The sequence below is a fragment of the Salpingoeca rosetta genome, assembly GCF_000188695.1.
Source record: "Salpingoeca rosetta unplaced genomic scaffold supercont1.4, whole genome shotgun sequence".
Lineage (NCBI taxonomy): Eukaryota > Choanoflagellata > Craspedida > Salpingoecidae > Salpingoeca > Salpingoeca rosetta.
In genome coordinates this window covers 1,174,043-1,201,052 of record NW_004754930.1, presented here as the reverse complement: position 1 = coordinate 1,201,052, position 27,010 = coordinate 1,174,043, and the positions used below count along the sequence as shown (strand labels likewise).

General features: G+C 57.6%; 4 protein-coding genes across 4 annotated transcripts in view; 3 read left to right on the top strand and 1 right to left on the bottom strand.

Moving 5' to 3' along the window:
• Positions 1-204: 204 nt before the first annotated feature.
• PTSG_01331 (uncharacterized protein) lies at positions 205-12,907 on the bottom strand. Its single transcript, XM_004997246.1, has 14 exons — positions 12,351-12,907; positions 12,057-12,143; positions 11,750-11,833; positions 11,211-11,444; positions 10,854-10,934; positions 10,460-10,684; positions 10,061-10,279; positions 9,726-9,864; positions 9,532-9,584; positions 2,365-9,294; positions 1,652-2,032; positions 1,352-1,409; positions 1,022-1,089; positions 205-824 (listed from the first exon to the last, which is right to left on the bottom strand). Exons 1-14 carry the CDS (start codon positions 12,444-12,446, stop codon positions 762-764), a joined length of 8,718 nt encoding a protein of 2,905 aa, XP_004997303.1. The 5' UTR covers positions 12,447-12,907; the 3' UTR covers positions 205-761.
• A 20-nt stretch (positions 12,908-12,927) lies between these two features.
• Positions 12,928-14,125, top strand: PTSG_11708 (uncharacterized protein). Its single transcript, XM_004997245.1, has 2 exons — positions 12,928-13,310; positions 13,664-14,125. Exons 1-2 carry the CDS (start codon positions 13,191-13,193, stop codon positions 13,814-13,816), a joined length of 273 nt encoding a protein of 90 aa, XP_004997302.1. The 5' UTR covers positions 12,928-13,190; the 3' UTR covers positions 13,817-14,125.
• A 134-nt stretch (positions 14,126-14,259) lies between these two features.
• Positions 14,260-24,698, top strand: PTSG_01330 (uncharacterized protein). Its single transcript, XM_004997244.1, has 22 exons — positions 14,260-14,657; positions 14,982-15,171; positions 15,503-15,647; positions 15,847-15,922; positions 16,180-16,349; positions 16,586-16,778; positions 17,070-17,236; positions 17,483-17,598; positions 17,892-18,038; positions 18,364-18,428; positions 18,646-18,732; positions 18,863-18,952; positions 19,143-19,217; positions 19,425-19,733; positions 19,962-20,034; positions 20,166-20,296; positions 20,498-20,573; positions 20,728-20,786; positions 20,981-21,088; positions 21,292-21,362; positions 21,643-23,584; positions 23,975-24,698. The coding sequence occupies exons 1-22, from the start codon at positions 14,424-14,426 to the stop codon at positions 24,245-24,247; spliced, it is 4,797 nt and encodes a 1,598-aa protein (XP_004997301.1). The 5' UTR covers positions 14,260-14,423; the 3' UTR covers positions 24,248-24,698.
• Positions 24,699-24,771: 73 nt separating this feature from the next.
• Positions 24,772-27,010, top strand: part of PTSG_01329 (uncharacterized protein) — a gene marked incomplete at its 3' end in the record, with an annotated part of 3,073 nt that continues 834 nt past the window's right edge. Inside the window, exons 1-5 of the mRNA XM_004997243.1 lie at positions 24,772-24,845; positions 24,984-25,082; positions 25,292-26,286; positions 26,505-26,580; positions 26,749-26,873. Of these exons, the coding sequence (XP_004997300.1) occupies positions 24,809-24,845; positions 24,984-25,082; positions 25,292-26,286; positions 26,505-26,580; positions 26,749-26,873 (1,332 nt within the window). The 5' untranslated portion in view covers positions 24,772-24,808. The remainder of the gene's footprint in view (positions 24,846-24,983; positions 25,083-25,291; positions 26,287-26,504; positions 26,581-26,748; positions 26,874-27,010) is intronic.

Below are 27,010 nucleotides of genomic sequence, written 5' to 3'. Positions count from 1 at the left end.
ACACACACACTTCTCTCTCGTTCTCGTTGTCTCTCGCCGCTTCCTTTCGTCTCTGAGAGCTCCGTGAACTCCATTGATTCGGGCTGGCGAACCTGCAAGACGCGCGCGCGTGGCGATGTATTTCTGCAAGCATAGTCGCGTGGTCTTCTCATCATCGTGACCACCACAACCTTCTTCATAGTGTGAGACCTTGTACCTTTCAATTTGTACTTGAGTCATGTTTAATGGATGTTCACAAACCAAGCGGAAGCAAACAGTGTGAATATCAGGAATACATCTGCATTTCATTTCAATGTGTTCTTTTCAGACGGCAGCTGTAACATAACGTCAAATCAACAGCTGCGTCTGTGCTGTAAACGGTCATTCGTCCGTGAATGTCTGGTCAAGTAGGTCAAATGTAGGCAAAGGACGCGTTCATAGGATGGGTTGGTCATGTGCCAGGCTACATACATGTCTTAGTTCAGAGTTCAGCATGGCCCGTCCATCCAGAATTCAGGATGGCATATTCGTCGTCGTGTGTGACTTTGACACTTCATAGCCAATTGGCGGAAAAAACCCCCGGAAGTATAGGAACATATTTGAAAGCCTGTAACTTACCATGTGCTTGCTGTCCTCCATTGAAATAATGAGCGGATTAAGTTGGTGGTGTGGAGGAACCAACACGATACAAAGTTGATGAGATCAAATGGACGAGTCGATGCGATAGATGAGATAAATGATGGGCTTCAATGGCTGGCGTGGCTGCTGTAACGCTGGTGGTTTCAAGACTTGTACTTGTTCTGCAGGTCCTGCATGCGCTCGGGGCTCAGGCCGTTACGGATTCCCTGCGATGTGTGTGTGCGTGTGGGGGGGGGGAGGGAATGGACGGTGGGTGAGCGAGCTGAAGGAAGATGTGGGATAAATGGCCGACGGGGGTTTGAGCACAGACATGCACAGATGAGCAGAGATGTCAAGTGAGGAGTGCACACATGCTGTCAGATGGTGAGAGTAGAATGTTCAACCACGGCATCCAAAACCACACCTGCAGCGTGAGCGCGGTTGCTTGGCAGAGCGCAATCACGGGGCGAAGACCAGCACCAGGCACAGAACCTGAAGGCCAAACGAACAACAAGTTGGACAGGGAGGCCGTGGGCACAGAGGAGAGGTGAGGTGGATGAAAGGAAACAGGAGGAGGACGACGACGACAAAGGAGAAGAACAGCACGAACGATCGATGGACAAAAGGCGGCAACAAACATACACGCTTGCAAAACACACACACACACACACACACACACACACACACACACACACACACACACACACACACACACACACACACACACACACACAGTACAAGCAAAAGAGCGCACCGATGGCACGGAGCAGCGCGCTTGTGCCGCGACGGCGTGCGTGCTCACGTGGGCGAACCTGTTGGCGTTCACAACATGAGCAGTACCAAATGTAAGTATCATTCCAGCACGCATGCGTGCATGCTGACGTGCACAAGATGCTTCCCCTGTTCAATTTGCACAACACACACACACACACACACACACACACACACACGCATACACACACACAACACACACACACACACACACACACACACACACACACACACACACGCACGCACAAACACATAAACACACAGACAGAGTAAGGTGACGTACGAAAAGGTCGTAGTATGCCTCTGTGACGCCCGAGGAGAGCGCGTCGTATGCCATAGAGAGGCCGTGCTTGAGACCAGAGGGCTGCGATGCAAACTTGGACCGCCGCATGCGTGGGCTCTCACCCACATCACCGTCATCGGCACTGGTCATGCCGTGCGCAACTTCGACCGCCGTCTGGAAGGCAAACACGAGCGCCGTGGCCACATTGCACGTCTCCACGGCGGTTGTGCGCAGGCCAAGCTTCATGCCCTCGCGGAAGCCGCGCAGGACATACGGGTACTGGGTGACGGGCTGCTGGAACATGCCCACGCCAGCCCGCACCACTTCCTGCGCACTCGACCCGCCAGGTAGGCCAGCAAGCACCAGATTCCACGCTTGCGGCTGCGCCAAAGCCAAAGGCCAGAGGTAGAATGTTTGCATTGTGTCGTGTTGTGTGTTGTGTTTGTGTGTGTTTTTGTGTTTGTGTGTGTGTGTTTGTGTGTGTGTGTGTTGTGTTGTGCGTATGAGTGTGTGTTAGCGTGAGTCCATGTGGGGAAAGGGACATTGGCACAGCCGTGGAGACGCAAGCACAAACACGCATGACATACAAACCATGAACCAACTAACACAAAAAGCAACCCCCCCCCAAAAAAAAAACACACACATACACACACATGCTGAACAACCACGAGGAAATGACAGCTGTCAAGGTGTGCCCGTGTTGCAAAACGTACCGCCGTTGCCACGCATTTCATCCACGCGTCAATGAGCTGCGTTGCAAGGACGTCCCAGCCGTGCACACCGCGAATCGTCACGGGGGTGAACGCAAGCTTGGCATTGCTCAGCCAGACGAGGCCAGCAAGCTCCCGCAGGTTGCCTGCAACGAAACTGGGCGCGTTGAAGCGCTTGGGCTCGTAGTCCATCACCAGCACAATTGGCGACACCTGCACAAGCTTGAAGTACACACCGCTCGACGCACCAGCCGACGAGGAAGAGGAGCCAGAGGACGACGATGTTGTTCGTGGCAACCCGCCCGCCGCAAAGGCGTCATCGAAGTGGCCATCATGATCACCATCAACATCATGATCACCATCGCCATGAGCAGCTGGGAAGCGGAATGATGATGATGATGATGATCCATCATGGAAGGGTCCGCTTGCGGTGTCGTGCGTCGCAGCAGTCACATCCTCCGCCACATCTTCAAGGTCGCCAATGCTGCTCTTGCGGCCGTGGCCGCGGCGATGGCGATGGTGATGGTGATGCCGGCGGCTGCTGGTGGCATGACTCCGATCGTCACCATCGCCACCACGCCCGTCACGACTGCCACCGTGATGCGTGCCAGGGCTGTCTGGTCGTGGCCGCAGCGTCTCCACAGATTCGCTCATGTCCTGCTGTTCCGCCGCCGCCTTCTTCGCTGTTGGCGACACGGGCCGGGAGATGAGCTCCCAGTTCTCGTCAATCCGTTCCGTGGGAGGCTCGTACGTCACGAACGAGGCCAGGAAGTTGAGTGTGTCCTGGTCAATATTGACCCGCAGCGGCAGCAGGTCCACCGTCATCATTGCCTCCGACGTGACAGCCGTGTCCACCCCGTCCTCACGCGCAAGCCCGGGTGTGCGGATGGTCATCATCTCCAGCCGAAACATGTTGCTGTTGCTCTCGCGTGGCACCTCCTTGCAGGCAAAGTGCGTCACCATCATGTGCACAAACGACGCCGGGATGCGATCCAGCACGTCGAGTTGCCGCACCGCCACCACCATGCGCGAGGCATACGGCTGGCCCGCGGCATACTGCTCCTGCACAAACGACATGCCCTCTGCACGGAACTCAACAAACGCGTCATCCTTGCGTGGGCCCAGGCGCATGGCCTGCTCGCTCTCGTGGTGGCTGCTCTCCCTGCTGCGCACGCTGGCGCTGCTTGCCGATCTCCCGCGCTCCTCCTCATCAACACCACGCCTTGATGCTGTCGCTGGCGCTGTTGCTGTCGCTGTCGCTGCTGCTGTTGTTGCTGTTGCTGCTGGAGCATTGGAACCGGAGGCAACCCAGCCCCAATCGCGCCCTTCGTGGAACCTCACAGCAATGTCCATGCGTCGAAGCACAATCCGCTGCTTCGGCATGGGCAGGAACTCATACGCGCGCGTGTCTGCGTCATCTGCCGCCGATGGCCGGAAGTGGTCGTGCACAATCACAATCTCCTCGTTCTGCAGCATCGACTTTGACAGGCGCTTTGTGGGCCGGTGCGTCACGGGAGGTGTTCTCGTTCGTCCCGCCTCCGCTGCTGCTTCTGTTGCTGGTGCTGGTGTCCCTGCACCATTCGACGCACCATTTGACGCTCCTCCAGTGGATGCCTCATATGTTGACTCACGTGCATGCTGATCCGCGGCGTCGTCATCATCCTCATTCCTGTCACCATCGGAGCCCCAGCCGTGCATGAGGTGCTCCAGGTCCTCTGCGTCCCCGCTTCTCTTCAGGAATTGCTCTTGCATGTACTCGGGCATGGCCAGCCGCTCTTCGCTGCTGTCGCTCTCGGCGCCAACGTCCCACTCTTGCAGCGACGCCTGCAGTTCTTGCTCGAGCATCTCCTGTGACAGCACGCTTTGCAACAGCACGTTGTCTTCGACCACGGACATGCGTAGCTCCTGCTCGCCCTCCCCTGAGCTGCTGGTGGCGGCGGTGACAGACGTCCGCCCACTCACCACCGGTCGCTCTCCATCCACTTTCCGCGCTGATGGCCTGTCTTCCTGCTGCTGCTGGTGGCGGTGGTGGTCTTGTTGCGATGGCGCGCCGTATGGCGCCGATGCCCAGGGCATGGAGGGGACCATCCCTGTCAGCGAACCCAAGAACCCGCCATCCCTTGCCGTCTGTGTCGTGCTTGTGTCACCTGCCGGTGATTTGCTCGACGCACGCGGCGATGCCCTGTCCTTCCCCTGCCCCGCCTCGTCTGGCTTCTGTGGTTGCGGCGGAGTAAACGTGGCAACGGTCTGGAAGCGGGCCGGCTGCCCACCGCGGCCGCTGGCGCTCGAAAAATGATCTTCGTGGAAACTCAACTCACCTCCAAGCCCTGCCGCTCCACTGCCTGCCTGCCCGACGCGACTCGCAGAGTGGCGACCGTCACCGCCTCCATCCGTGCGCGCGGGCTCCATCACACTCTCCATCATGGCCTCCTCCCTCGCCCCTTCCCAGTACGACGTCGTCATCTGTCCGCCCGCCACCAGCGGCTGTCCCAGCAGGTCCTTTGCCCGGCGTGCACGTGGCCGACGCGACACAGCGTCACTGTCGAGCTGATCACCGTCGTTTTCATCCCCACTGCCATAGCTTGACTCACCAATATATTCACCATCTTCGTCGTCATCATCATCGCCACCTTGGTCATCACCATCGTGGCCACGGCGTTTCCGCTCCTCGGCTTCGTACTGCGCGACTGTAGTGTCAATCATGCGCTCGAGCATGGCCGAGCGTTGGCGCCGGTTGTGACGCGGCTCCTGGCCACCATCGACCGTGTCTTCGGCTGATGACACGGAAAACGCAGCCGAGCTGTGCGGTCTGTCCACATCGTCAAAGCCTGTGCCAGCATCGCCGCCATCGTCACGCGTTGCCGTGCTGGTGGGGCTCTCTCGCAGCAGTGGCGCGGGCGCAAGCACCGTCACAGCCGTCTTGAACTCATCATCGTCATCGTCATCATCATCGTCGTTGTTATCTTCGCCTTCGTAGTGGGCGGCGCCGGTGGCATGCTCGAAGTTGTCGTGGCTGTCAAACGCATGTGCGGTGTTGAGTGTGTCCAGTGCATCCGCAAAAGCAACGCTGTCCCCGTCCATCCCCATGGCATCACCCGCTCGCTCGTCATGCCGCTGATGCGCGTGCTTCGTGGAGGCGGCGGTGGCGGCGGCTTGGCCCCGGCTCGCACCCTGATCATGCTCATCGGCAACACCAGCAGCAGCAGCACCCTTGTCGCCCTTCTTGACGGGAACGGCTGCGTCACGAAGATCGCCATCGTCAATCACATACTCGACAAGCTCCCTCAGGGTGATGAACGAGTCTGCGCAGACGGAGAGCACGCCTGCGCGGTTGGTGACAAGCACGTCCAGGCTTGGCGCAGACTTGTCATCGCACATGCGCAGGTTGACATGTGTGTACGCGGAAGACAGCACCTGGCGCCAGCCGCAAGCAAACCAGTCACGTGACCCCGTGTCGAGGGCCGGCGCCCGCTTGCCAGTGCCACCACCGCCAGCACCGCCGCTGGCGTGCTGGTGCTGCTGGATGCGTGCCACGTCGTCAATCAAGCGGACGTTGAGGTCGTCGACATCCAGGGTGATGATGGTGAACGGCGTGCTGGAGACGATGTTGGAGGTGACGGACAAGCGTCCGACCTCCGCCAGCATGGCGCACGCAATGTGCTTTGGGTTGTACATGACATCCGTGTTGAAGAAGGAGACGGCCAGCCTGGTCATGCTGGGCCCAGAGGTTGAGGGCGGCGAGGCGGGCCAGTCGGGCGGATCAGGGAAGTCGAGCAGGTTGATGACGCGCGTCAGCCACAGCCCAAACGGGTCAATGTGGTAGTGCAGCCGGGAATTGCACAGCTGCAGGCACAGCGTCGTGGTGCGCGTGGCCGCCTTCTTCATGTCCAGCACAAACGTCAGCTCTGGGATGTTCATGGCGCCTGCACCTTGCCCTGACCCCGTGTTTGCGGCAGCGTCATCCATGCCATGCATGCGCATCTCCGCAGCAAGCTCCATCTCGGCAAAGAATTGCCCAAACTGGCTCAGCTGCGCCGACGGCTCCACGTGTGTCAGCATCTGCGAAGGGCTGAAGTCGCGCTGCAGCAGCCGTGGCTGTGCGCAGCTGAACACAATGTCGCGGTTTGTCGTGCCGTACAGGCCCTGCGCAACGACCAGCTGTGCGGCCCCAAACGCCAGCTCAAAGCGCGTGGGCTGCGCAGCCAGGCCAACAGCGAGCGGCTGGGCATGCGGCTCACGCTCCACCATGCACACGTGCCCAGATTGCGCGCGCAGTGTCACGCACGCCATGTGCTGCAGTGCCTTCAGCCACTGCCCACCACGAGTGGCGTAGCCAGCACCACCATCGCGCCGCCCTGGCAGTGCCTTTGATTTGCCACCACTGCCACCGCTGCCACCGCTGCCACCGCTGGGCCGGGCTGCGCCTGTGCTGCCGGGGTTGCCATCAATGTCCGCCCACCGCACCAAGCGCTGACGCCGGCCTTGCTGCGGCTTGCCCCGCGCCATTGCTGGCGCAGCTGCTGTTGTGGTTGTCGCTGTTGTCGCCGTCGTGGCCGTGGTGGCTGTTGTTGCCGTCGTGGCAACGGTCTCGGTGTCGAGGCGTGTGGCGTATGACGTCACACCGGTCGTCTCGGAGGGCGACACAACAGACGTATCGTCAGCAGCGTCAGCGCCACCGTCAGCGCCACCGTCATTAGCACTGCTGCTCCGAGCAGCGTGGGAGGCACTGGCGCTGTCGTAGCCATCACCACCGGCAAACGAGGCAGGGGGTGGCGGTTGCCAGGGTGTCCACTCCACAAAGTCCATGATGAGCTGGTAGAGGGTATCGAGTGACGCCTTGGGCAGGTGCGCCTGCACGTGCCCGATGTCAAGCGCAACAACGTATTCCGAGTGGCACCACAGCGACGCAACAAAATCGCGCATGCGCTCGGGTGTCTGCGGCTGCGTCATCTCCCGGTTTGCCGACTTCTGCAGCTCAGCCATGAGCGGACTGATGAAACTGAGCACGTGCTGCGCTGTCAGGCCAGGCGCGTCCTTGGCTTCGCTCTTCACCCGAACAGACAAGTGACAGCGCTGCTGCGAGGGTTTAGGCGCACTTGTTGCCTTTGTCCGCGTTGTTGCTGCTGTTGTTGTTGGTTTTACCGATGGTGCTGGCGTTGCGGGTGTGGCTGGTTGATGTGGCGGCGGTGGGCGCATTGTCGACTCCATCACCACGAGAGGAAGATCGGCTTCTCGCGCCGAAAAGCCGCCAGCAAGTGACAGCACAAGTTTGTTGAAGTCGACGTCAATGCGCAGCGCGGACAGCACGTGCGCCGCCCACGTCTCCACAAGCGTCTGTGCGTAGCGGGCAGCGTCGCGTGACGCCATGAACGCGTCCGTGTTCGCATACGCACGCGCCCAACCCCGCGCCGCTGCCAGGGAATCAAGCAGGGACAGGCGCGCCGAGGGCTGCAGCGCAAGCGTCATGTCCCGGAGCGTAACGGCGAAAGCGTCCTGCCGATACGACGGCACGGGCGGAGGGACGCCCGGTGCTGTGGGCTGCTTGGGCCGCTTCACGATATGTGGCGTTGCAGGCTGGAACAACAGCCGAAACTCGGGGGCGTGGATGATGATGCCGGCGCCCTTGTTGTTACGTCGGCTGGTTGCCCTATCTCGCATTTCCTTCTCGCGGTCTTCATCGCCCGCGTCATCCATGCCCTCCGCGTCGGTTATTCCCGCATTTCCACTCGCGCTGCCATCGTCATCATGGCGCGCATCGGCAGTACACTGCTCGCTCCTGGCAGACGAGGACGAGGAGGACGAGGAAAGGCTGTCCAGCACATAGTGCAAGCGATCTATGATGGTGACATCTGCCGTGCACAGCGTGCGCCCAAGTGTAATGTGCATGGCGCCGTCAGCAACAGGCACTGTCGTCGTGCCACCAACACGAGGGGCAAATGCTCGCCCAGCCAGAAGGCTGCTCTCGTCGCGGTGACCCTTCTGTGAGCCCCTGGACTTTTTGGAAGTCCTTGAACCTTTGTCAGTGGACGATGCGGGCTGTTCAGAAGCGGTTGCATGGGCGTAACGTTCTGCCGCGCCACCCTGCGCGCCTTTGGTACTCGATATCACAATGTCAATCACGGGGTCCTGGCTCACAAAGAGTGATGACGCCATGCGCTCTGCAGCCGTCTGCGCAGCCGCTGCCTGGTCATCGTGGCCATCACCCACAACGGCAGCCGTCACGTGGCCCGTGCTTGAAGTAGACAGCGTCTCTGTGTTGGAAGAGAGCGTCGTGCCCGACACTTCTGACCTCGCACTGCGATGCGCGCTTCTCACTCTTGCCGCTGTTGTTGTTGTTGCTGTTGCTGTTGCTGTTGAAGCTGTGACGGTGGAGACAGATGCCTGAGACGCGTGCATTTCGCCGAGGGTGGAGCCGTTGACGCCATCGTCGGCGTCACCATCACCATCACCATCACCGTGTCCGTATTCGCAGGTGACGCGGGGAAGGAACGAAAGCACAGTGGCCCATCCATTTGGCAGGGGGGCTCCAACATCTCGAGAAGCGCTGTCAACACTGCCGGCTTCATTGCTTTGTGCATCCGCTGCTTGTTCTGCGACGACATGGTTGCTGGAATTCGCGACAGTGGGGCTGCCACCTGTGCCCTCATCGTCGTGGGGATGGTTTGGGCTAAACTCCACGGCAGCCGCGTCCCTGATTGCAATGCGGGTCTCTGTGCGCGTTGGATCGCCAATGCTCACGTCCACGGTAATTTGCCGCAGCCACGTGAGAAGTGATTCCGCTGGCATGGCGTGCTTGTAGTGGTGCAGATCATCTGCTGATGCCGTTAGCCCAGCCGTCGTCGCTGCCAGGATGCCGGTGGCTTCGCTGTGAAGGACGTCGGCCTCTCGCGCATACGCCGTTGACAGCAACAGCTGGCGTACACGCAGCTGGCACTGTAGACCATGTATATGTTGGGGGAGGAGTGGTGTGTGTGTGTGCGCGCGCGTAAGTGGTGATTGGAGGTACATTGTCTTGAGTGCAAACAGAAAAGCAAGCAAACACCGTGGAAACGGTCCCGTAACACACAAGCAAGTCAAGCAAACGCAATCTGTAACAAGTCACGCAGCCATGCTACAGAACAGCGTGGGACTAGTTGATGTATGCGTGTGTGTGTGCGTGTATACACGCACCTGAATGGCCTTTCGGCGTGATTGTTTGCGAGACGATGCGCCTTCGAATTCTTCTGCAACGCACAGCAAAGTTGACGAGGATGAATGCAGGAGGGAGCGGTTGGGCATGCAAGGCGCAGGGTCAAGCGACGCCGTCAACAGCCAGGGCCTCTCAACAGGGCACACACCACGCACACACACACACACACACACACCTGCTGAGGCTGGATTGTCAGTAGCGGGCGAAGAGGACGACGACGATGAAGAGAACGCTGTGGCGATTGCAGACACACGCGACAGGACAGACGGGTCAAACACGCCGCGAATGTCGTGCAGCACACCACTCACTTCCATCTGCAGCAACGGCAGCAGTAGCATCATGGAAGCCACAAGTGTCAAGCATTGGAAATGAGCACACGGTTGCTGATGTTGGCGTGTGTGGGACGCAATCACACACGCACACACACACATTGACACCACACACACATACACATTGACACCACACACATACACATTGACACAGCCGAGTGTCAAGACGGTGCAGCCGCACCTTGCATTGGTCTGGTCCCGGCTGTGAGCGGATGAGGAGGTTGACAATGTCGTGCTGCTGCAGGGAGTTGATGCTGCAGCTCTGCATGACGACAGTCCCCAGCGCGTCCTCGCTCTCGAGAAACGACTCCGTGATGCCGCCCTCTGCCTCCACATACCGCAGCGCAAATCCGCCAATCACAATCTCCTTGTGCGTTTCGGGCGATACAGCAACGTCCATCTGGCGGCGGGGGTAATGTGATTGTGTGTGTGTGTATGTGTGTGTGTGTATGAGCTGGGCGTTCGTGGTTGTGCAAACAAGGAGCATACCCAAAAGCGGACCATCAACACCCCTCCCTCTAGTACACACACACACACACACACACACACACACACACACACACACACACACACAGCGCACCTTGAGCTGGTCGTTGTCGCGGGTGGGTGCGCTGGTGTGTTCGGTCGTGTCTTTGAGTGTGATGGACTGCACATGAAGCAGGAGCGCCGGCGTTTTCTTGTTCGCTGCGTCGTCGTTCGATGCCCCATCTCCGCCATGGCGAGCCGTTCCTTCCGTGCTGCTGTTTTGCTCCTCATCCTCATCGCCTTCCTCATCTTCGCTGGGTGGCTCCGCCAGCATATAAATCTGCAGCCGGCAATGTGGCAAACCAAGGGGAAACATGGTGCTGGGAATGAGCAGAGGGAAAGAGAGAGGGGAGAGGGAAACGGGAACGGGAAACGGGGGAGGGAGCGGAAGACAGGGACAACACACACACACACACACACACACACACATAGATCTGATGGTGACGCACCCTGAGGTTGATGACTTTTGCTGTCATGCGTGACATGATGGACTTGACCAAGTAAGTGAGGGCGTCCAGACCTTCCTCTCGCTGGCGTGGGAACACGTGCAACGGCAGGAACGTGCAGTGGTGAGGGAACACGTGCAATGATGAGAACGCACATGGCCACCGGCATACACGGCACGGGCGCATCAACGGCCACGTTCAGCTGTCTGTATGCCAATGGCATTCAACACACGCTCGACCATGCAAGCACACATACACACGCTCGACCATGCAAACACACACCCACACACACCCACACACACCCACACACACCCACACACACCCACACACACCCACACACACACACACACACACACACACCTCTTCTGAGCCATCCTCGGAGTACTGGCGCGGGAGCGGGGTGGGCACATCGACGCCTTCCTCCTGCGCGGCGCTGTCCACCTCAGCCGCCAGCTCCTGTTGGAACGAGTTGAACCGATCCTCCATGCGTTGCACAAGCTCAGATGTCTCCGGCAGGTTGTGCGCGCCAGGCTGTGGGGCCAGCACAAGGTCGATGTTATTCACCGTGATGCTGCATCCTTCCTCCAAAAGGCTCTGATGGAATGTGTGTTTTTGGCGGCAACCAAAAAGTCCAATGAGCATCACCACCCAATATGCGCGTTAGTAACGGTGAGCGATAGCGTTAGTGACTGTGCGCTTCCACGTCCCTGTTTCGTCAAAGCAGGGAGCGTGGGCAGCAGGGTGGCAGTTGCAGCAGCGGCAGCACGGAACAGCGTAACGGTCGCACCGCACCACACCGCAGCTGCGATTGACATTGAAGCCACACAAGGAAGGGGAGGGTGACTTGGGTAGTAATTCATTTCTCCTTTCTGTCGCCAGCCATTATCAGTTGCACTTACGTTGTATGGGATCATTCCCTCCACGGAGCCGATGTAGCCGTACACAACATGGATGCCGGCATCGGACAAGAGCTGGTTCAGGTACTGCGATGGCGGCGGTGATGACAGAGCACATGTTGGCAACAAAGAGAGCGAGAGAGTTGTGTGAGGGGACAAGAGAGAGAAGCGATTACCATGGTGGTGGTGGTGGTGGTGATGATGATGATGAGTCACGAGAGCTGATCAGGGAACCCTCTCATCACCACGCAGATGAAGGTTGTCGACTGGAATCGCGTGCCATTGGAGAAAGTTAAAGCACAGGACGCACCTTTGGATCCAGTTCCAATCCAACGAGCGAGAAGGTATCTGAGTTTGTTGTCTCGATTTGTTCCAAGTGTACCTTGTACTTGAGGAACTGTGATCGCACGCGATGAGCAGGCCAAGCCACACAAACGCCGTGAGCATCCACACTTCAAACAAATTTAAACAGGTAGCAAGGACTTGCTGCGAGCAGAAGGCCGCTCAACAGAGAGGAAGCAGCATTAGTTAGTTAGCAGACGACTGCTCGCTGTTCGCGGTGCCGTGGCACTTGATGTCAATACGTATGTCATATGAGCCGGACCTTTCCGAGGCTTTTGTGAACGGCAAACCGGGCGACATGCTTTCTGAAGATGGCGGTCAGCTTGTCAAAGCCCAGGTATGAGAGAAGCCACTTCATGATGGGAGTGGAGGTCTGACAAGGGCAGCGCGCCGCTTCCCAGACGGCTGAGATTGAGAGCGGCGTCCGCAGCGCACTCGATTTCGTTTGCAGAGAGAGAGAGAGGGGGGGGGGGCGACAGTTACAGAAACGGGGAGAAGAAAGAAGTTTGGGCTCTTAGAGCAAGCCTGAGCGCTTGCTGCAACTATTGACACAGCAAGAAGTTCGAAAGATATGGGTGCTGGCTGCTGAGCACACGGGAATAAGTTAGATAAAGGCCCCGGGTCGTGAAAGTGTGATGATTGTGTGATGTGTGGACGTGGTGCGTGCGCATGCGCTGTCCGTCCTGTCTGCAATTCGTGCCGTGCAATGTGTCACACAACTCACTCACGCGCCTGAACAGCCGGCTTCTGATCTTAACAACGTCAAAGCAACAAGCAACAAGCAAAGAAGAAGAAGAAGGGAAAGCCCTGCGTGTGTGGTGTTTGTGTGATTTTCCTCTCGTGGACGAAAAAAAAACAAACCCAAACAAAAACAACGACTGCTGCTGGTGCTGATGCGGGAGTGGTGCTGACTCGACGAAACACGCATTGTTTCGCGGTCGCCACGTCACACATCTTTCATTGTGTGACTGTGTGTGTGAGTGTGACAACACTGGGATACGTTCAGACTGAGGGTGGTTGTGTGTGACTGTGTGATTTGACACTGCACTAGCTGGCTGTGAGGAGTGTTTTGATTGCTTCCACACACACTCGCGCGTCAGCCATGCGGATGATGCGCACGTGCTTGGGGATGCACCCTGCGGTGCGGGAGTTGTACAAGCGATACATATTTGCAGGCAAGGACTATCCAGCTGGCCTGGACGTTGTTCGACGAAGGGTGAAGGTGCGCTCCTGTGTGTTTATGTGCTTGTGTGTGTTTATGTATGTGAGCGCTTGTGTGTGTGTGTGTTTATGTGCTTGTGTGTGTTTATGTATGTGAGCGCTTGTGTGTGTGTGTGTGTTTATGTGCGTGTGCTTGTGGATGAGTGTGAGCCTTGTATATGAATGTGTGTGAGTGCTTGTGCATGTGTGTGTGCTTGTGCATATGTGAATGTGCATGTGTGAATGTGTGTGTGTGTGTGAATGTGCATGTGTGTTGCTCGTCTTCCTTCTTCTCTCCTGCAACCACCAGGTCCTCACACACACACGCACGCACGCACGCACGCACGCACACACACACGCACGCACGCAACACAGCAAGAGTTTATGGCGAATAAGGACCTGAAAACGGAGGAGGAAGTGTTGCACGCGGTTGCGCGCGGGAGATGGTACTTCAACAACGAATTTGTGCCCGCCATCAAGTTGCGAAAGTACCGCGACATGAAGAAGCGCTACTACGACAACCAATGACACTGCGCATGTTTACGCGCGTGTGCGTGCGTGCGTGTGTGTGTGTGTGTGTGTGTGTGTGTGTGTGTGTGTGTGTGTGTGTGTGTGCTCTAGTGTGTGCGGACGCGTGTGAACGCGAGTGCACGATGGTTGTGTTTTTGTGTTTTTTCTTTGCTTGCTTCCCACAGCTTCGACTTCCAATGCAAGTGCGGTCACGCTGCAAGGGTAGCCACCCTCTCTTCTGTTGTTTTCCTTATTATTTTCCGTGCGAGCACACGCATCATGCATGCCAAGGCGAACACAATACAACAACAGACAACAGACAACACACCGCAAAGTAAGAAGTATGGAGACAAAGCAGGACGACGTGCAACACTTGCTTCCCTCGCTTGCGTCCTCTCTATCTTTGGGTGCGGAATTCTGGTTTAAGATTTGCATAGAATATCGTGTGCACATTCAGCGCACTCCAACAAGAAGCCAAACACCAACAACAAACAACACGACCACCACCTTCTTCAAATACACCACCCACCAGCCCAAGGACAGCTCTCAGACTTTGTTCAAGGACCGCTGGTGCTGAGGAATAGGCAGGTGCCACATCAGCACACCCAACGCGGAGGGGAAAGCCATGGCGAGCGCAGGCGACATTGCAGCCGCAGCGCTGAAAAGCGCCGTCAAGGCGGCGTTTGTCACAAAGACAAAGCACGTCACCCACGTGGAGAAAGACAAGCGCCGCGATGTTGTGCTGGCGCTGCACCAGGCATCCCTCCACCTCATCGCCCCAAAAGGAGGCAAAATCGAGACCACCATGCACATCCTTGATGTCATCTCCATCAACGCCGTCACCCACGGCAACGAACAGGTACATGTGCGTCGTGTATGTGTATGTGTTGTGTGTGTTGTGTGTGTGTGACTGTATGGGCGTGTGTTGTGTGTTGTGCGTCGTGTATGTGTATGCGACTGTATGTGTGTGACTGTATGCGCGTGTGTTATGTGTTATGTGTTGTGTGTGTGTGTGTGTGTGTGCTTTTGTTTCTTCCATGTGAAATGACGGCGCCTGCACGGAAACACACACACGCGCAAACACACACCCACACACACAAATACACACACGCAAATGCACCCACACCCGCAAATGCAAATACACACGCACACACACACACACACATCCATGCTGTGCGTACAGGCCATTCGCATCACTGGCATGAACCAGGAGTGGCTTCTGGCCAACGTTGAAGCTCAGCCGTCTGTGTTTGTGACGGCCATCTACGCACTCCTGAGGCGCATCTTCCCGCACGCGTCCCTCAGCAACATCCTCAACTGCAACATTCCCGCAAAGATCCCACGCGTTTCCACAGACACGCCACAGCCATGCGGTACGCAAGCCGTCGTGCAGTATTGTCTGTTTTGTGCTCGCAAGTGCAACTGGCAACTCCTACCGCCGCAAGTAACGGGTTTTCGTGGTGGCCCATCCACTGACATCACCGCCCACCTAACCACCCTTTGTGGTCAAGCAGCAGCACGAGCTCAATTGCATCCACGTCCTCATCCACACACACACACACACACACGCACGCACGCACGCATGCTAACCAACTTGTGCCCCCCCCCCCCATACACACACATACACACACATATACACACAACCTTCACACGCTTACGCTCACGCGCTCACCATCACAACCTTCCGACGTTGTGGCTTTGCAGGCGGGTTTGTAAAGGCATTCAAGGTGGCGTGCGACTACCACGGCATCGGCAGCATCTTTCCCGGGATGGAGGAGCTGATTGAGCGCTACCACACCTCTCGCCAACGCGAGTTTGTTGCCGACGACTTCCACCTCTTGCAGGATGGGTGCGTAGCGAATACGGTGAAACGCACGTCGGCGTGGTCGGTGCTGTGCGCAGTTGCTGCGTTTTGGTTGAGGTGTGGCGGGACGGAGAACGTGAATGAACTTGCACACGGTTCACCGTTCACGTGAATGTGCATCGCCTCATATCTCACGCTGTGGTGATGCCTGCATCGCTTTGATGGGAATGGTGTTAACGGTCAGCTTTGCGCCCGCGCTCATCACCGCCCTTCTGCACAACTCGTGGTTCACCTCCGTCGTCATCAAGAACGTCAAACTGGTGTGTGTGTGTGTGTGTGTTTGTGTGTGTGTGTGCATGTACGCGCGCGCGTGTGTGCGTGTGTTTGTGTGTGTGTGCATGTATGCGCGCGCGTGTGTGCGTGTGTGTGTGTGTGCGTGTGTGTGTGTGTGTGTGTGTGTGTGCTATATGTTCTCGTGTGTGCTATATGTTCTCGTGTGTGCAAGCACCCACCCCTCGAATCACCACCATCATGACTACCATCCTCACGATACCCATCACTCCCCCCAATGCGGCAGTCCACGGAGACGTTGGATGCGTTGGTGTCGCTGGTTCGTCGCACGTGCCACGTGCAGCGGCTGACGCTGCGCCACATCCAGGCCGACACCAAGTTTTGGTCCCGCCTCTGCCACGCCCTCGGCAGCAACAGGCGCCAGTCCATCAGCCACATCGACTTTAGCGAAAACAGGTGCGCACGCATGTGTGTGTGTGTGTGCACGTGTGTGTGCACGTGTGTGTGCACGTGTGTGTGTGTGTGTGTGTGTGTGTGTGTGTGTGTGTGTGTGTGTGTGTGTGTGTGAGGTAGTGTGGGAGGGAGAGCTACAACAAAACGGCGTGCTCTCGCACGCTTCTTTCTCGCTAACGCACCTTCCCGCCTAATCACCGCCACCACTCCACCACGCACCATCCCCACCACCCCCACAGCCTGGGCGACGGTGTTGTACTTGAGCTGGCCGCGTCCATCGAGACGCTGATCCTGGGTGTGCGTGAACTGCATCTCGCGTCTGTCGGCATGTCCTCCAAGGCCGCCGCGCCGCTTGCCCGCGCCCTCTGTGCAAACAAGCGCTCCGCAACCAGTCTTCAGATCATTGACGTCAGCGGAAACAACATCGGGCAGGTGCGTCGTTGTGTGTGTTGTTGTTCTGTGTGTTTGTGTTTTATTCTGTTGTGCGTGCGTGTGTGTCATGTTCTGTGCCCATGTGCTTTGTGTGTGTGTGTATGTGTGTGTGTGTGCTTTGTGTGTGTGTGCTTTGTGTGTGTGTGTGCTTTGTGTGTGTGTGTGTGTGTGTGTGTGTGCGTGAAGGCACGCGTGCTCGTGTGTCGCTTGTTGTGTTAGGTGGTACACCACAACCACCCCTACTCTCAAACTCACCGCTGCCACGCCGTATATATTTGTGGTGGCCTGCAGGATGGCGTGACGGCGGTTGCGGACCTGTTGTCCGGCAGCAATGTGCTGAGTCACCTTGACGTGTCGAACACGGGATGCAGCCTTGAAGCCGTGCTGACCACGCTTGGCACGTCCATCTTTGAACACCTCGCTGTGCTCAAGCTCGCCGACTGCAAGTTCTCAGCAAGGTGTGTGTGTGTGTGTGTCTGTGTGTGTGTGTCTGTGTGTGTCATTGTGATCGTGTTCATTGCGCGCGCGCGCGTGTGTGTGTGTGCGTTGAAATGCAAGTTGCACCCACCCGTGTTAACGCACGACGACTTCGACGTGCACGCTGTACACCTATGCCCAACCCCCACCACACATTGCACGCAATCTCACCCTGCGTTTCATCCTCCCTCGCGCACATCCGCCCCCCCCCCTCCTCTTCCCAACAGGAAAACGACGCGGCTGCAGCCGAATGCGATTGCGTTTTTCCAGCGGTCGCCGTGCCTGACGCACCTCTCCCTCGCAGGTTGCAAGTTGCCCAAGGACGCCCTCAAGGCCATTCTCGGTGCGCATGACAGCGGTGGTGCATTGTGTTTGTTGGCATTGTGTTTGTTGCGCACTCCTATGGATGTGTCACAGTGTTGTTTTGCTTCGTTCTCTTTCGTGCGCCTGTACGACAGTTTACGTTCGACACAATGCTTGCACGTCACAGACACGTACTTGTGTTACACAAGCACACGCACTTATGTTACACACGCACACACACACGCACACGCACACACACGCACGCACGCACACACGCACGCACACACGGACACACGCACACACGCACGCACACCTCCTTCCATTGTGCTGCAGATGCGCTGGCGGACAACCCGCTGCTGTCGAACGTGTCGCTCAACCTCGCGCACTGCGACCTTGGCAGCGACGATGGGTGTGTGGACGTCATCCACCACACGCTGCCGCGCCTCGCATGCGTCGTGGCCCTGGACATCAGCGCAAACGGTTCGCTGCTCTTGAACGGGCAAGGAGGAGAGGGGAGGAGAACAACAAGAACAAGCAGTGTTGTTGCGCATACGCACAAATGCACACATGCATACGAGTGCACATGCACATGAATGCACACGAAATGCACACGAAATGCACACGAAATGCACACGAAGTGCACACGAAGTGCACGTTTCCTCTCTGTACCTTGCTCGGCCGTTTCCCGGTTCAGGATAACGTGGAATCTCACCTCATCACCTCTAGCCTTCACCGCTGCGCTCACCACACACACACACACACACACACACACACACACACACACACACGTGCATGTGATGTTTAGACTTTGGCGACACGGGCCTGTCCAGGCTGATTGGTGCCGCTTCCTCCAACAGCAAAACACTCAGGGTAGGGAGCACTGCTCCTGTCGTTTGGTTGTGTGCTCTCTCATACTATGTTTCGTGCAGCGGCGACGGCGCTATTGTGGGTGCTTGCATCGCCTGTCGCGTGCATTGTTGCCCATCGCATTCGCGCAATTCACGCCCCACCCCCATTCACACATGCATGCACACGTGCCTATGACACTTGCCTTCGGTACATGCCTGGCTTTGCTGCTGTGCACCAGCGCTTGGACGTTAGCCACAACCTCGGCAAGGCGAAGACGGCGGAGAAAACGCTCATGGCGCTGCGCACGCTCTTCCAGGGATCTCTGGTGCGGACACATGCCATTTCCCTTGGTCGCGTCCTTTGGTCGTGTGTGAAATCATGCGTGCTTGACACTGTGCCATCATGACACTTAACTGTGTGTGTGTGTGTGTGTTCATCTGCAAATGCGTGCGCAGGGCATTGCCGAGCTCGATCTGAGCCATCTCAAGCTGAAGACGGACTTTTGTAAGATCCTGCCCGCACTGGGACACAACACCACCATCGAGGTACGGTCACGCGCTGCTTTACAATGGCGGTGGTACTGCTGGTGGTGGTGGAGGTGGCTGCGGTCGTTGGTGATGAAACTACGCTTGTATTGTCTCCTGTTTATCGCCTGGAAACCCAACCCATCACATCGCGTTCATTCCACCTCCGCACTCCCTTGCACTTCTCCATCTCCCATGTGTGCGTGCGCAGTGGCTGGACGTGTCTGGAAACATGCTTGGGGACTGCGGTATTCGCCAGGTCGCCAGCATGCTCCACTACAACCAGGTGCTGTGGTGCTGTGTCACACCCATGGCGCAAAGAAGTGTGAACCATCCGTTTGGCAGGGCCGCTCTTGACTGAGATGATACACGTGCACGCATCATGCTGCGCGTACACACACGCATTACGTTAACATGCTCAATCACATACACACACGTACACTCACTCAATCACATACGCACATACCCCCCCCCCCCAAATTGTGCCCTGCAGACGCTGGAGGAAGTGCGGATGGACGAGAACGGCGTATCTGAGACGGGGCTGCGCGAGATTGCGTCCGCACTGCGCACGAACAAGACACTCAAGCGCTTTCCCCTGCCGTTCAACGACATTGGCTCGGCCCTGTCCAAGGCATCCCCGTCCCTCGTCGCCACCCTCAATGACATCCAGGCCTCGCTCGCGCAGAATCACAGTCCCTCGCGCCACCTCTCTGCTGCCAAGACGACGGTGGTGGCCGACTCATCATCGTCGAAGGCGCGGTTGCTGGCCACGCTCGTTGACCAAGTCTCCACCGTGTGCGAGGTGCGCTGGTTTGTTCCGTGTCAACCATGATCACATCTGCCGTGCTGGTGGTCATTGTCGATTGTTGTTGATTGGCAACTTGAGGTGACAGTTGACAGGAACGTTTCGAAGAGGCGGCCTACAATGCCAGCGCGCATGTCATGCAATGTGATGCAAATGCATACACCGCACGTCTCATGCCTGCTTCCCGGTCTTGTTTTGTCGCCCTGGTGGCGTGCCTGCTTACAGGATGGCCAAGAGAAGGACGAGGCGCTGGCAAACGCATCGACTACCGTCCGCGCTTCCGGCACCGTCTTTAAAGGTATGCGTGGGTGTGTGCATGTGCATTTGTGTGCGTTTGTGTGCATGTGTGTAAGCCTCTATTCGTCACACTTTTTTGTCGCTCCAACTCACCCCAACTGACCCTCATGCTGGCTGGCACATACTCTGCAGTGCAACGCGAGCTTGAGGAGACGTTGACGGGCGAGCTTGCCCACAAGTTTGCCGACTTTGGTGGCGACCTCGCCGCCTCCCTCAGCACCATGCTCAACACAAGCGTGCAGGAGCTCTACGCTGCCACAGAGGTGCGTGCTCTCTGTGTGTATGTGCGTGAGTGTGTATATGTGCGTGTGTGCGCGCGCGAATGTGTGTGTATGTGTGTGTATGTGTGTGTGTGTATGTGTGTGGTGGTGAGTTTCCTATGGTTTTGCTTTCCCCCATGCGCTACGCCAGTCTCACGCACGGCCCCATGTGCTCACTGCACCTCTTCTCGCGTGCGCGTGCAGGCCGCTGCTGGCGAGAGTCTTGACGATCTGTTCCGCCCAACCAAGGAGGACCACGACACCCTCTGCAAGGAGCTCGGTGCGTACCACGTGCCGTGGTGTTTGCTGGCTTTGGTTTTGCCATCCGTGTCTTGTTGTCACTTGCTACCGAATAAGTCTGGCATCCTTCCTTGCTCGTGTTGCTCACCGTGCAACCATGGTGGCGGTGTTACTCTTGACAATTGCTCTTGTAGTGGTGACTGCGGTTGCTGACTCTGCCTGCAACCACGTCATGAACGCCGCCGCACAGCAGGTGTGTATGGGTGTATGTGCATGGACACGTGCGTGTGTGTATGTACGTGCGCGTGTGGTGCATGTGCGCATGCTTGCTCTCCAAAGTCGTCTTCGTTCGCACATGGTTTCACATCTTCGTTCACAATGGGTCTTCATTCACATGTGATCCTTCCTCCCCTTCCCCCTACCGCCGCCCTGTTCCTCTGGCCACAGGTGAGCACCGCTGCGGAGAACGTGACGGACTTCATCATCAACCGCGCTGTCCAGCGTCTCCGCGCCATCCTCATCGCCCGCGATGCGTCGGGTGTCGAAAACGTCGAGGTGCGTGTTGTGTGTGTTTGTGCGTGTGTGTGTGTGTGTGGGTGTGTGGTGAGAGTTATGTGTGCTATGTGTATGATGTGAGTGTTGTGTGTTTCACATGCGCGTGTGTGTTCATGTCGGATCAGTGCACCTGCATAAAAGTGCCCTGTTCCGCTCACATCACCTTCCAATTAACCGACCAATCGCAAACGCGTAAATGGCAGGAGTTGCCTGAGATCAAGCAGGCGCGCCAGAAAACCCACAGCGTGCGCATCACCGACCTCACCATGTCAATGTACGTCGCCATCGCGACTGTGCACTCGAGCACATGCTGGCACACAAAGACATCTCCGAGTTTGCGCCTGCTTGCACCCTCATCTTGCGCCATTTCTTCCCTGCCATACGCACAATTACACTTGCTCACTCACACACACACACACTCACACACTCACTCACTCACTCACTCACTCACTCACTCACACACACACTCACACACACACACACACACACACTCACTCACTCACTCACTCACTCACTCACTCACTCATGTACACGTAATTTGTTTGCATGTGCAGCGATGTGAAGAACGAGGCGCCTATTGGGTTTGAGCTGCCGCCCGCTGATGCGGGCAAGGCGTCCAACAACCCGCAGCTGCACCACGCCAACAAGGGCCGTCCGCGCCACGGTGGTCGACGCCCGCCAACACGCCAGCGCCGTGCACGCGGCGAGGACGAGCAGGGCAATGCATCGACGAGCGCAACGGTGTCGCGCACAACGTCATCCACAGCCGTGACGGCGCCAACAGCCGCACCACGCAAGCCACCACCAAGCGAGGCGCCTCGCGTTGCAATGCGTCCACCGCCACCATCGCGCTCCCCACCAAAGCGCACGTCTGTGGTGGACGAGGAAGCAGGCAGCGAGGCGACAGCAGCAGCACCGCAGGCGCCACAGCCGAAGCCGCGCCCAGCCCCGCCGAGCAGGCCGCCAGCAAGCAAGGCACAGCAGCCGCCAGAAAAGGAGGAAGAGAAGAAGGACAAGGCCGGTGCTGAGGAGGAGGGCGAAGGCAAAACAAAGCGCAAGAGTGGGCTGCTTGGGCGCCTGTTCAAGTCAGCGTCCAAGTCACATGACATTGCCGAGCCAGAGGAAAAGGAGGAGGAGAAGGCAGAGGCCGATGCTGGTGCTGCTGGTGGTGAGAAGACGAAGAAGACAAGCGACGAGTCGACTGAGGCGGCAGCGACAGCGGAGGAGCCAGCGGACGCGCCCACCGCAGACGCAGCCAAGAGCGGACCCAGCAGCAAGCGGGCAAGCGTTGCTGCAGCGCCTGTGGGCTCGGAGGAAGCCACTGCCATTGAGGCAGCGACAGCAGGCAGCAGTGCTGGTGACGAGGCAGACAAACAGAAGGCTGATGGTGAGGAGAAGGGGGGAGAGGAGAAGGAGAAGGCCAAGGAGCCGATGCCCGCTGCGAAGCCCAAGGGCGTGGTGGGTGGCATTCGCCTGCTGCCGCCATCGGCGCTCAAGCCGTCCGCCGCCAAGGTGCACGCCCGCCTGTCAGCGCGCTTGGAGGGCGAGGACGAAGACGGGGACAAGGCCAAGGACGAAGAAAGGCAGAAGAACAAGGTTGAAGACAAGACGGAGGCAGCAGAAGCAGCGGGGTTTGACGAGAAGGAGGCGGAAACGGAGACTGGAGCAGCGGAGGAGAAGGAAGAGGAAGAGAAGGAAGACAGCGGGGCTGCTCGGAACGGCACGCACGATGTTGTTGCTGCTGGCGCTGGTGATGAAGGCGAGGAAGAGAAAGCACAGGGGACACAAGAGGAGCCTCCGGTCGCCACGGATGCGAAGAAGGATGAAGAATCCACTGCCGCCCAGCACGATGAGCAAGAAGAAAAGCAGGAGGAAGAGGGGACGGCAGCAGCAACAGGGGCTGAAGAGGAGAAGAAGCACGGGGAAGAAGAAGAAGAAGAACAGCAACAACAGGAGCAGGCAGACGCGGCTGCTGAAGACGTTAAGGAACCATCCTCCGAGGAGCCAGCGGCAACAACGGAGGGAGAAAAGGAGGAGGAGAAGCTCGAAGCACAGGAGACTAGCGGTGCTGCTGAAGAGGAAGAAGGCGGTGATGATGGTGCGACCGAGGAGGTATCGGAGCAGCAAGCAGCGCCAGCGCCGACGGGGAAGGCGCAGGAAGGTGAAGTGCCTCAACAGCAGGAGAAGATGCCACAAGAGGAGGAAGGTGAAGGTGAAGGTGAAGGTGAAGGTGATGAGTTGCCGCCACCACCCGAGAGTGCACCACCACCACCGCCGCCACCAGCGGCAGTGCAGGCTGAAGAGCCACAGCAGGAAGCAGCAGACGAGCCCCCGCAGCAGCTGCCGCCGCCGCCACCACCGGGCGTGCCGGTCTCTGTTGACGGTGATGACGACGCACTGCCCCCACCACCGCCGCCAGCGAAGCTGCTGTCGGACACCTCGCTCCTCGGGGAGACACAGGTGGATCGCACTCCTTCCAAGACGTCCCTCACACACGTAAGCCTGAAGCACGGCCTTGTTGCTGTTGTGTATGTGCGTGTCTGTGTGTACGTGTATTCGTCTGTGCGTGTCTGTGTCTGTCTGTGCAAGTGCCTATGTGTGTGTTTACGTCTGTTTGTGTAGGTGTGTGTGTGAGTGTGTGTGTGTCTGTCTGTGTAAATGCCTGTGTCTGTGTGTGTGTCTGTGTAAATGCCTGTGTCTGTGTGTGTGTCTGTCTGTGTAAGTGCCTGTGTCTGTGTGTGTGTCTGTCTGTGTAAATGCCTGTGTCTGTGTGTACGTGTGTTTTGTGCCCTGGCTCGATCGTGCTGCGATGTGCTGCAAGCTAATTCCTCTTTCACATCTCCCGCGTCCTTGCTTGGTTTCCGTTTCTGGAACTGTCTGCGGTAGACGGCGTCACGGACGAGCGTGGCGTCCACCATCTCCAACGATGAAGCGTGGGACAGCAAACCTCCGCTGGCTGCCGAAAAGCCTGCACCGCCCGTGTCGCCAGCCAAGCCCAAGCCGCGTCCACCTCCACGCGGCGGCGTGGCTGCTCCTCCTCCAACAGCGGCCAAGACAGCCGCCGCACCACCGCCCGCGCCCGCGCCCAAGCCAAAGCCAAAGCCTAAGCCGCCCGTGCGCGCCAAGTCCACCGCGCTGTCCGTGGACGAGTCCTCTTGAAGCTTGCGCGATCACACCTCTCACATAAAGACGCACATGCCCAGCTGGCGGGGGATTGTGCTCTGTGTTGTCGACACGTTGCACCGTTGTTTCATTCTGCTATAGCTTCTTGCTGATGTTGCCGTTGCTGTCTGTAGTGTTGTTGGTACCTTGACGCTGATAGTGGTGCTGGTAGTGCCTTGATGTTGGTGGTGTTGGTGGTGCCATTGTTTTTCTTTCTTGCCTGGTGATGTTGTTTGCACTCGTGCACATGCCAGTGTGCCCGCATGTTAGCGCGCGGTTCCATGTGTCATCCAACGTGACTTGTCTGCCCTTTGTTTCCATTGATGTGTGTGTGTGTGTGTGCGTTTGTTTGTTCATCTCATGCTTTCCCGTTTCTGTCCAGCTGGAGGCCTTGTTTCGTTTCGCTGTCCTTTCCGTCTCAACAGCAGTACAGCCCTGCCACACTGAAGCAAGCAAGCAAGTCGAATCGATGGGTTGGCATTGTGGAGGATTAATGGAAGATGTGCTTAACTTTTCGATGTAACGACGGCAAAAGAGGACAACCAACCAAACCAAACCATGTCGTTTGTGTTGCCTGAGCCCTTTCGCACCATCGGTGTGTGAGTGCACTGACTTTTGTGTGTGTGCCTGTGTGTGTGTCTATGCGTCTGCTTCTGTCTCCAACTCCTGATGCCACCCGCTTCGTGATTCACACGTCCTGCGCTCACGATGCCTTCTGTGCGTGTGTGTGAAGATGGGCTTGTGAAGCGGATGTTTGAGGCGGCCTGGAAGGAGATCTTGATTCGCGAGGAGCTGCAAGCTATTAAAGGCGACAACTTTATCCACGCTCAAGGTGTGAGAAGACATGTGCGTGTGTGTGTGTCATGGTGTCTGCTTTGGACGCAGAGCAAATTATACGAACACACTCAAACAAGCGCGCGCGCACACACACACACACACACAAGCGCACGGCACACATACACACATGTGCGGTTGTGGCGTGTGCCGCCCACCTTCCCAGTTGCTTCATGACCATGCTCTTTGCGCCTGTTGATGATGCAGAGGGGTGGGAGCAGCAACAGCTGCCGGCAGACGCGCAGGTGTGCTTTGGGAGAATATGGACTCGTTCAGAGTCCGTACTGGGGCCCGAACACAACAAACAGCCCAAGAAGAAGCCGAATGCAGCGGTGGCATTCCCCGCACCGGCGCCGCATGTCAGCGGCCGCAGCGCCGGGGCACTGCTGATCGGCGCTCCTATCAAGCACGGCAGTGGCGATACGGATGGCTCGGGTCGCCTTGATTGGCAAGTGGTGATGGAGCTGCCGCCGCGAGCACGAGGGCTGCCGTGTTTTGCACTCCTTCCATTGCGACAGCGACGGCGTGTGCAGCCGCACCAAGGCCGGGATGCAGATCAGCACATGCATCCCAGCACCAGTGCAGAGGATGGCGAAGACGCCCAGCAACCAACTGGGGCTGATTTGGTGCTGTTCGTCTACCACCCAACCACCCATGTGTACATGTGCCTGCAAGCACCGCCGCCGCCACCGCCGACAGCAAAGCAAACACAGCAAGCACAACACCACAACATGAAGAGCATCATTGTTGACCAGGGCGTTCTGCCGGTGCCCCATGGCGGCGGCAGCATCACCGATGTGGTGCCACTGCTATCGCGAGCGGAGCATGCCCACCTCTTCCCTCGACCGCAGCCAGCGCAACTGTCGTCAGGCACACCTGCATCGACAGCTGCGACCACACCGCTGCCACAAGCGCAGAGCGCAGCAAGCACCAGCACAACTGCGATGGGTGGTAGCAGCAGCAGCAGCACCTACATCGCTGACGACGACAATGATGCCTCGCGTGTGCTCACGCATGTTGCTGTGAGCTGCGACGGCCACTTTGTTCTGTTTGATGCGTGTTCATGGCTGAGTGCGTCGCGAGCGAAGGGGAAAGGGCGACCGAAGAGCCGAGCAACACCGGCGCTGCAGCTGCTGCATCTTATTGGCTCCATCGCCACAAAGCAGAAGGCCTTCTCCGCCATTCAGGACGACCACAACCAGGTGCAGAGTAGAGGTGGACAGGGATGGGGTTTTGTGTGTGTGTGTGTGTCTGTCTGTCTGTGTGCGTGTCTGTGTGTGTGTCTGTGTCTGTGTGTGTGTGCGTGTGTGCGTGTCTCTCACTGTGTGTGTGTGTGTGTGTGTGTGTGTGTGTGTGTGTGTGTGTGTGGTCGGGGCAAGATCGTGCGTCATTCTTAAATTTCACTCATCCGACGCGACAGCAAGTCTTCCTGGCCGAGCTTGGGCGCGCACGTCTCTCCGTCGTCTCTCTCACAGCCAAAGCATCATCCACAGCAGGTATTTGCCTCTGTGTGTGTTTGTGTTTTGGAGGGGAGGGAATGCATTGTAAGCAAGTAAGGAGCACGTCCACATCAATGCCCAATCACATTCACCCTTCAAATCACATTCACCTTTCACATCACATTCACCCTTCACATCACCCTCCATCCCCATGACCACGTACAGCGCTGAAGGACCGGCCAATTCTGCTGTCTGGGAGCGTGACGAGCGTCGGACATATTGACGGTGTCCTTCTGTTTGGTCTCAGCAACGGAAACGTCTCCGTCTTCACCCTCGCCGCATCGATGAAGGTTTCCACATCGCTCGCTCGCACTTGTGTGTGTGTGTGGCTGTGTGTGTGTGTGTGGCTGTGTGTGTGCGTGTGTGTGTGTGTGTGTGTGTGTGTGTGTGTGTGTGTGTGTGTGTGTGTGTGTGTGTGTGTGTGTGT

Excerpts from the sequence above, each read along its gene's own strand:
- PTSG_11708 (XM_004997245.1), top strand. The coding sequence starts at position 13,191 with ATGCGGATGATGCGCACGTGCTTGGGGATGCACCCTGCGGTGCGGGAG. Across the intron at positions 13,311-13,663 it reads TTGTTCGACGAAGGGTGAAG|CAAGAGTTTATGGCGAATAA; the intron begins GTGCGCTCCTGT and ends CACGCAACACAG.
- PTSG_01330 (XM_004997244.1), top strand. The coding sequence starts at position 14,424 with ATGGCGAGCGCAGGCGACATTGCAGCCGCAGCGCTGAAAAGCGCCGTC. Across the intron at positions 18,733-18,862 it reads CGCTCTTCCAGGGATCTCTG|GGCATTGCCGAGCTCGATCT; the intron begins GTGCGGACACAT and ends ATGCGTGCGCAG. Across the intron at positions 20,297-20,497 it reads AGCTCTACGCTGCCACAGAG|GCCGCTGCTGGCGAGAGTCT; the intron begins GTGCGTGCTCTC and ends GTGCGCGTGCAG.
- PTSG_01331 (XM_004997246.1), bottom strand. The coding sequence starts at position 12,446 with ATGAAGTGGCTTCTCTCATACCTGGGCTTTGACAAGCTGACCGCCATC. Across the intron at positions 11,834-12,056 it reads GATTGGAACTGGATCCAAAG|TACCTGAACCAGCTCTTGTC; the intron begins GTGCGTCCTGTG and ends CCGCCATCGCAG. Across the intron at positions 10,685-10,853 it reads CAAAAGTCATCAACCTCAGG|ATTTATATGCTGGCGGAGCC; the intron begins GTGCGTCACCAT and ends TGCCGGCTGCAG.